General features: G+C 50.4%; 1 protein-coding gene across 1 annotated transcript in view; it reads left to right on the forward strand.

The window, feature by feature from the left end:
* Positions 1-9,332, forward strand: part of STK10 (serine/threonine kinase 10) — a 56,399-nt gene that overhangs the window by 7,818 nt on the left and 39,249 nt on the right. The window contains exon 2 of the mRNA XM_019473774.1: positions 8,470-8,690. Within this exon, the coding sequence (XP_019329319.1) occupies positions 8,470-8,690 (221 nt within the window). The remainder of the gene's footprint in view (positions 1-8,469; positions 8,691-9,332) is intronic.

Below are 9,332 nucleotides of genomic sequence, written 5' to 3' on the forward strand. Positions count from 1 at the left end.
GGAGGAGGGGGGGGGGGGGGAGCTTAAGCTGATTGTAACTATGGCCACCAAAAAAAACCTAAAAACCCATGGTAAGATCAAATCATGGCCTTGTCCCTTAGAATAGCTGAAGGGTTTTCTTAAAATGTTTCAGCTGGGGAGAGAAGAGAAAGGGGAAGACACCACTCCTTTACATATAGAGCAGTGGCCCAACAGTATTAAACCTGGTTGAACTTTAAACTTGATACTCACTTTAAACTCACTGAAACGTGTGATTTTCCGTCCCTGCTGAAGTCCAAGTGAAGCTTGTCCTGCACTCTGCAGAGCCACGGCTGTATCTGTGTGGCAGGGGAGAGGGATAGCTCTCGATGGCCTAAATATTTTGATAATGACTTCAGTGTCATGGCCCGGAGCTTGGCAATGCTGCTGACAGTGGGAGCTGTGGGCAGCTGCATGGAAGAGAAAGCTTAGATGAGGGCTTTGAGCCTTTCACCCTCAAGCACGTGGCAATCGTTGTTCCTTAGAAAAATCCCTGCCCAGCATGTCTCATGATTTTTTTGTGCGGTTTTTTTTTCCTTGAGTGTGCAGTTTCCTTGAAAAAAAATGTTCTTTTTGTCATCCTTGGGGTGCTGCTGTCTGTAAATCTCAGGTTCTTCTTATGGGTCTCAGGTCAAACCCACCCTCACTGCCACACTGCGTGGTTGGGGGTCCTCGGGGGGGCTCTGCCTGTGTGCAGTGGATTGTGGTGCTGCCCTCCCATCCACCAGCGCTGCCAGCCTTGCTCAGCCTGAAATCCTGGGTGAAAAGGAATTCAGCTATGAAGAGCAAAGTCACTTAAAAAAAATCTTTGAAATAATAGGTAAATTTTTAATGAACTTGCCTCTTGAAGGTGGTGGGGAGTGGTGGCACACCTATTGGTGTACCAGGGTTAAGTCCTGCAAAACACGGGCATGGTGAACTGCCGCCCTGCTCAGTGCAGCCTGTCTGGTTCAGCGGCTGGGCCTGAGCATCACGTGGTTGCTGGAGCTGCTTTGCTCCCACTGAAGAGGGAAGAGTGCAGTCGTATTTAGGAGTGGTGTCTGTGCATGCTGCCTCTGGGACGCGGGGTTGCAAGGGGCAGCGTGCCCCTTGTGAAGAGCAGAGCGATGGCACTAGTGCTGCTGCAGTTGGATTAACTGGCTTCTGTCAGTTTTTGGGTTTTGTTGACTTGGCTATAGAAAAGCTATAGAAAAGCACCACACTTCCACCCTCTGAATGTCCGCTCTTCAAAACAGAATGTTCTTCCCATCCAACACGTGGAAACCTTCCTGACGTACTCCCTTCTCGTGCAATTCCCTGATCACCTACCTGTACTTCTGTCCTTATGGCTCGTGTCCTTATTTAACCAACCGAAATATTTGTGTGGTATTTCAGTAGACGAGAGAGACAGTGAAGGAAGTTGTGCCCCAGCAAAGCCAGCTGATGTTGGTGGACCTCAGTGCTTGCATCTGTTGGCATCGTTGAGTTGCTGCCTGCCCTGCATTTCTCTCTTGACAATCGCAGGCGTGCTGCTGGGGTGTCCTCCCTGGGCAGGCTTGTGCTATGAAGATAGCAAAGGTCTGATCAGTTTTTTGTTTTTCTACAAGGGCCTTGCTTATCTGATGCTTTTCTAACCCAGTGTGAAGGGGCTGACAGACAGACATGCATACTACCACTGCCCATCTAAGCCCTGTTCCCTGGCTCTCAGCCCACTGCTCAGTCCTTAGCTCTCTATGTACCAAATTGGTTGCAGAAAGTTGCTACGAAACTCAGAAGTGGTTGCATGGCTTTTTTCCCCCATTTTAATTTCTTTTTCAATGTTGTGGCATTGACTGAGTGAAGACCAGGGCAGGAGTGCTTCACTTGGAGCACTGCACTCTTCCAGGGGACCAGTGTTCGGAAGGATGTCTCATGCTTCCAAGCCATGTAGGCTGAAGATGTTGGATCCACGTAGATCTTTCCTTTCTTCAAACCTTACATGGGTTTTTGTTCATCTCGCGCTCGTGCCAGAACCACAAGGTCAGCTCAGTTTCTGTAGGTGGGTTATAGTGTGGCATACCAGCAAAGAAGCCTCTTGTCTGCTGCTGTGTTTGGGTGCAAGGGCTGAAGCTTTGTGTGGAGCTTTTCCGCTCCTTGACTAACGTACTGCTGCTTGGGCTTATTGTCTCTCACCCCCTTCTGCTGGGCCGTTGCTGAGCTTTTAAGGCAAGAAAAGGTGCATGTGCCTTGCTTTGGTCGCACTTTTTTTGACACGTACATAGAAAAGAAGTCGTTGGGCACAGCTTGAGCTCTCTGGCGACGTTACTTTCCCTTGCCTCTAGCTTGTAAACCCAGAGGAAGGCGTTTCTGCATTTTCTTAACTAACGCTTTTCATCTTGTTTCGCAAGCCGCTTCTACTTCCCCCTAGCCCTTGCAAAAGTGTTGCCACAGCTGCCAGAGCAGCAGCGCTGGCCCAGCCCAGTGGGGTCGGAGCCCTGCCCGACCCGACGCCTGAGGGACGAACCTCCGCACAGGCTGCTGTGTGTGCCGGCGGCTGCTAGACCAGGGCTGTGCCAGCCTTACTGCTGTGCCCGTGCCCATTTGTCACCACCTGCTCTGCTGGGTGGTACCAAGGGCTGAATTCAGCATTTCCAAAAAAACCCAAACCAGGCCTCGTGTATGGTGACAAACTGAAGTGGCTCTAGGGGGCTTGTTGAGCATGGAACTCATTTGAGCTCCCATTGATTATTTGACAATAATACGAGCACTGGCTCGAGCCTGTCTATCCTGTGTTTGTTTAATGCAGGCAGCTCAGGCGAAGTTCATCAGTAGGCAGTTAATCATTACGTAATCCCTGAGAAATACCTAAGCGAGCAGTCGCTCGCACACAAAGACGCACAACAGGAATATGGTGCGGGGGGGGCGGAAGTCAGAATTATCAACCCCCAAATACAGCATCCACTCAAAGCACCGGGCTTTTTACTCCTGGTTCTCTAACTCAGCAGTATCTCAAGCATCAGCTCCCCTGGTGTGGAAAGAAGGCTTACAAGGATGGGAAGAGTAGCTTACACCAAAAATGTGGTGGCATGATATGGCAGACCAGCTTAAAAAGGATCATCCCTTGGCTTGGGGGAAGGTGCTGTGAGCAAGCAAGCCTAGACGAAGAGATCGGGGTGCTCTCGGTGCTAGCTCTCTTCTTTCTACTAGTGAGTGAGAGTTCACGCAGGGTTTTCCTCTGCCTTACCTATAAACTGGCCATGCCTTCGGCAGCAGTCCTGCCCGAGGAAGGACTGAACAATCCAGCCTTCCGGTAATGTGTTCTTTAAAGGCTTAAAATAGTTCCTGCGTTTGTCACAATCTGGATTTCACAGTAGCTCCGAGGGTGAGTCACAGGCAAAGGCCAAACAGCCTCTTCTGTCACCTGAACAGGCACCTCTCACCCCTTAAATCCATAAGCTGAGCAGTAGTTTCTCTATGCCTCTGTCTTCTAGGAGTAATCCTACTCATCCCCTATTCCCTGGTATTCCCAGTTTATTTGGCAGTAGCATGTCCAGCGCCCATCTTGCTGCAGAGGACTCCGGCAAGATCCTTTGCTTTGTATCCTGCTTGGCTGCTGGTGTGGCTTTCTGGAAGTGGTTTACTGGATAACTTTTTTGATGTGTTTTCTTTTGTGGAATGCATGTTCTGTTCTTGTTTCTGCGTAGACTTGTCAGCCATGGTCTGTGCGGTGCATTGATTTGCACAAAGGCTGGTAGTGGCCATAAGGGCTTTTCAGGTTTTAAATGCCAAGACTGTAATGAATGTAACTGTAGTTCAGCAGCACATCCTGGGCACTATGCTGGCAGCTGTCTGCTCTATTTTTTTTGGTGCTAATTAGCACTCCAGGGACAAATTATCCATGGCATTAAAATGCCCAGGAGTGGAGGAGCTAAAAGATGGAAGTGGACGCGTGCTTTTGACTGACCAGCCATAGGCAATAGACTGGCATCAAACAGCTTCTGTTCTTGGAATCTTACCATCTGGGTGGTTCTTTCACTTCTGTCCACAAATTTCACTGGAAAAAATGGGAAACACCATGAATTCCTCAAAGGCTGCACATTTAGGGGTGTTTTACCTGAGAACTGAACGTCTCTCCCTATCTCTGCATTCTCTACATGGACTTTTGCTGGGTTGGAGACCCTGTAATTAGGCTGGGGTTTGCAGAAGATTTTGGATTTGTAGTTCAAACCCTGTATTTTGCAGGATTGCATTTCAAATGATGTGGCTAACAGTGAGTCTAACAAACTCACTGTTGGTGAGTCAACCTAGGGTGCTTTCTTGATAGTTCTTGGTTTTCTTCTTTCCTCCATATCATTGTCTCTTCCTTTCTTTGGGATTTAAAGACAAACAAAACACCCACCATGAGAGAAGCTTTCATTTCCCTTGCTGCAAGGTGAGGGCATGACCCCCAGTGGAGCTCAAGGTAGAGGTGAAGCTGCGGAGAGGCTGGTGGCAACCCTTCCCTCCCGCAGCTCTTGGAGAGTGAGCAGCAGATGCTGGCTCTTCTCAGCCTGGTGCTGTGTGTCCCCTTGCTGTGAAAGGTGTCATCCAGGCCTGCAGGTTACAGACTTGGAGATGCTGGTTCCTTCTGCATAATTGCTAGCTTGGCTTTTTGAGGTCAGAGTGGGCTGTGTTTTGCTTTGTGCTAATGTCTCGGGGCAGACTCTGATCTATTGTACAAAGATAAGCAGAAATCAGGAAAGGGCTTTAAACCCTAAAGCATCATCTCATGCCTGGGATGTCTGAAACTGGCTCCCAGGGCTGGCAACGTAAGCATTTGGCCTATTTAGGATCCAAACAAACCTTCCTGGAAGAATATCTCTGTCGTAATACATTGCATGCAGGAAAATACCAGCAGAGAAGCTGAAGGAAATTGCCGGACACGAGTTACAGAGAGACCGCCCAGCGTCCTTGGCCAAAATCTGCCCCTGCCTGTACAAATCTGGCTTGCTGTGAGCAGCTTTTGGAGCTGGCTGGCTGCTATGAGGGGCTGTGATGCTGCCATGTGCCTGATGGCAGACAGCTGCCGTTCCCAGGGAGGCTGCTGGGAAAGTGGCTGTAGCCTGGTGTCGGGGCTGGAGGACAAGCAGATGGAGAGAAAGGGAAGGTGGAGAAATGGGCAGAAGCTCCTTGTATTTCCAAAGCTCTTGCAATGACAAATGTGACTTGCTGAGCTCAGTTCAGGAGTGCCCACACCAGCCGGTGTGCATCTCCCTCCAGCTTGTATGGTAGAAACACTACAGACTCGGTTTGGGTTCAGAGGGGCCATGGGCAACTCAGGAGGGGATGAGCTGTCCAGCCTGTCCAAGTATTGATCCTCTCAAAGGCAGCTGTGTGGGGCAACCAGTCTCCTCTCCACACTACAGTGAGCCATGCTGGAGGAGATTAATTTTCCTAAATCTCCTACTGACCTCATGGTCTCGGGTCCCCGTCCTACTTCAGCTTCTTCTGCCATCCTGTGGGGTTGTGGGGCATTTTGGTCCCTTCTGGGAAGTGCTGTGAGTGCACTCAGTTGTAGCAGTGACATTATCACAGAGCCACAGAAAGTACAGGGTTCATGCCCACACCATCCCTGTGGCATCCCTGCCTGTGTGAGCTTGCTGTTCCATGTTCTTGCATTATGAGTTCGTGATGTCCTGAGCTGACTTCTCCTTGGAGATGGTGGTCTCGCTTCTGCTGGTGTGACCGAGCGGTGTGACCTCCCTATGCCGGCTGGCCTGGTGGGACATGGGACAGTGCAGTGCTCCTCTCCCTTTGGGGTGGAAGCCCACCTCGTGCAGCTCATGGGATCCCCTCCCGCCCCAAGCTGCATCCCCTGCTAGAATGGATGAGGAAATGGAGATGGCTATGGGTATGGAATGGGTAAACACTCTCATTTGGGACAGTCCAAAGTGGTGGAGAAAGGCAGCAGCTAATTCTGTAACGGACGTCTTCAAAGACTGAACGTCAGGCAGGGTGTACACAGGCTCATATCTAGAAAGGAAGCGATCGCTGGGAGTTGCTGGGTTGCTTACCCACTAGTCGTAGGAGTAACGAAAGAAGTCAGGCTGCCACAGTGAACACGTGGGCTGCGGTCGCTCCCCCACCTACAGCTTGCAGCCCGGTTTGCAAAACCATGTCCTCCAGCTCAGCATCCAGCACGCCTGCATGCCTTAGCAAGCCTGGGAGGGGATGAGAGGTGGCGGCATCGCTGCCGGGGTGGCTCCCCCGAGGGCAGGTTGGTTCAGACTTCTCAGTGGGAGATGGCGCCATGGGGGACTGGGGCATGCTCTGCTCCCAGGTTTTTTCAGGTGCCTGCAGGGCCCCAGCATCCTGGAAGGGCTGAGCTGGCCGGGACCCTGCCAGTAGGAAGCGTGCAATCACTGACCTCCAAGGGAAGCCCCACCTCTTCTCACAATATTTGCTTCCCCTCCTTGGACCTCTCCCAATGCCGTAAGTGCAGAGCAAACACAGTGGGGCACTTCTTGCTCCGATTCGGAAGTGCTGTGCTTTAGCCCGTGCTTGCTCTGCTCTGCATCTCTTCCCTGCCCGGCTCTGCGTGCCCTCCTCTGGGCATCTGGTGGCAACTTGGTAGGAAACAAACCAACCTGAGCAAAAGAAAACCCCTAACTTCTCCTGAAACCAGCATGAGCTGCTGTCTTGCATTTGGGCAGCGAGCCTAGGTGGAAATGGTTTTGTCCCCTGTGGTAAAGACAGAGCTGTCCATGCCAACTCATGAGAATGCAGCAAATCTTCAAAACCCAGTAGAGACTCAGGGGGGTGCCTTATTTTCCTCCCTCCATTGTATGGTTTTCCCCTTATTCCTTCCCCCTTTCCCCGGCCTGTTCCTTGGTACACAGTTACACTATCACCTAAGCTATATAAAACTGTTCAGTGGAGCTTGTGGTGTTTATACTAGGAATTAATCCTCCTGTAAGCTCCTGCATAGGTTTTCCAAACACAGATATGTAAACTACAGAGCAGTAAGAAAGGTCACAACCAGAGCTTGCCCAGCTCCTCCGGTGATAACATCCACAGTGGGACTTTCTTCCCTGGGGGAGAGGCAGCCCGGAGTGGGTGTGATGGAAGGAAAATGGGTAATGAACTGAAATCACACCGTGGGGGCTGTCCTGTGTCAGTGGGGAGCAGAGTGGGTGAGCTATAGGGATTTCTCCTGTCCCTTCATCTGCTGATTCAATGCACTTCTGGGAATGGCGGGGAGCTCCTGAGTCAACAGTTCCCGTCTTGCCCCCTCTGTCAGTGTGTGACACATCTCACAGTGAAGCCCTGCGTGCAGACTGTCTCGCAAATGCCCTTTTGGTGTTTTGTTGCAAACTTCTAATTTTTGCAACAATTTGTGCAAATTGCATTTGCAAAGCGCAAACTTGCCCTGGCAGTTTTGGGGGAAGCCAATGGACAGTGCTGGGTGGATGATGCTGAAACGGTCCTCCATGGGAGCGGCTTCGAGGCTCGCCTGGCACGGCCTGCTTATAGATGCTTGCTTTTAGCCAAGCCTTTCATCAGCTGCCTTTTCCCCATGTGGGATGGGAGCACAAGAGGAGTGGGGTGGTAAGAAACGTGTCTGCAAATGCTTCCCGTCCAGCATTAATAGCCTTTTGCTGGTGTGTGGCACCTACAGGCAGGGCAGCCCCTGTGTGGCTGTTGGTGACCCCTTCCTAGGCAGTGAGAGCTGCTTGGGGGAAGGGTGTTTGGGGCAGGGGGAGGAGGTCAGCAAGCTGCTAACCCAAGGGTACACTCCTGTGTTGTTGTGAGGAAAGGGGAGGGAAAGTCAGCAAAAGTTTTCCAAGCACTAGGACAAAGAGGTTTTGATGGTTTTCAGGTTATCTGGTGAATAAGCTGGTTAAAGGGACTATATAAAATGGAGGGGGCAGCTGGGAGAGCATGTGTAGTATTTTTCTTACTGTGATCTGAAGAGCTCACTAATATGCAACACCAGGAATACTGGCCAGTCCTGGGAAATCAAAATGCACCCTTCTTGTTGCCAAGGAGGTGATCCCTCGTTTCCCTCATGTGTTACGAAAACTGCCTTGGTGAGGGTCCTGGTGAGGAAGGGGAGCGCAGGGGTGTTTGGGGTGGAGACGGTTCACAGCTGTACTGTGAATTTGGTTGGACTGTCTGTGTACTCAGTAATTCTAGTAAATGGAGCTATCACCTATGCTATTATCAGAGAGCCTCTATGCTCTGAGGTTTTCTTGCCTCTGTCATCTTTCTTGTCATGCTATAAACAGTAGGATGCATCTCCTTTTCTAAAAGCCTTTTTCTCCCCATGATGGGAAATGGTGTGGGCGTTAGAGACTGGAGGGAGGAAGGAGGATGCTTTGGCCCTGGCACAGCATTCATCCCCTCTGCGAAGCTATGGGCAGGTTTAGGAAGCAGAAATGCATCTGCAAGTTTCCATGCTTGTGTTGTGGCTGGTACCAAGAGCGTGAGTTGGAGGAGCGGGAATTGTGCAAGTACTGTGTGTTCCTGGCTCTCCTTGCCTTTGTACTCATGCTGGTTTTGTCTTGCAGGCTAAGAATAAGGAAACCGGTGCTTTAGCAGCTGCCAAAGTCATTGAAACAAAGAGTGAAGATGAACTGGAGGATTACATGGTGGAGATTGAAATACTGGCGACCTGCGATCACCGGCACATCGTCAAGCTGCTGGGAGCGTTTTATTGGGATGGCAAGCTCTGGGTAAGAGGCTGTTGCTGTGTGCAATCTGTATAGCTGTGTGTTTCTCACTCTGCAGAGAAGAAATGGCTAATTTATGGCAAAGCAAAAGCTCTGGAGCAGCTTGAAGCATCAGTGTGAGTTGGAAGTGACTTACAAGCTGTGCTCTAATCACTGTGTGATCAGTGCTTGGATTTTCTCCACTTTCTTTGATGAACAAACTGTCTTCTAACTAAAGCTGCTTATTAATAGCCCAGGGAAGATCAAGATACTTCACTGTGAAGTGAAAACTGGAGTTGGATTTTTTTTTTTTCCCCGCTGTTTGGAGTTTGTAAAAGTAGAAAATGCAGCACTGATAAGGGCATCTCTTCCACCTCAGTCCCTCTTTTGAAAGATCAGATGGAAGGGTAACCCTGGTTTTTTGATTTGTGCCTCATATTTCTGGCTCAGCATCTGTAATACAGAGGCAACTGATAGCAAGAGCTCCGTTTCCCATGGCCGTGGAGGCACAGGGACATAAAATGCAATCCGGCGGGTTAATGCAACGGCTAGTTGTGCTGTGGCTGGAACAGCAGGTTCCTGCATCTCTTTCCCCTAGCCTGGCAGGTGTGTGTGTATATATATATATTCCCCCCCCCCCCCCCCCCCCTCCCTTTTTCTCTGTCA

This window comes from Aptenodytes forsteri, unplaced genomic scaffold, assembly GCF_000699145.1.
Source record: "Aptenodytes forsteri isolate BGI_AS27 unplaced genomic scaffold, ASM69914v1 Scaffold54, whole genome shotgun sequence".
Taxonomy (NCBI): domain Eukaryota; kingdom Metazoa; phylum Chordata; class Aves; order Sphenisciformes; family Spheniscidae; genus Aptenodytes; species Aptenodytes forsteri.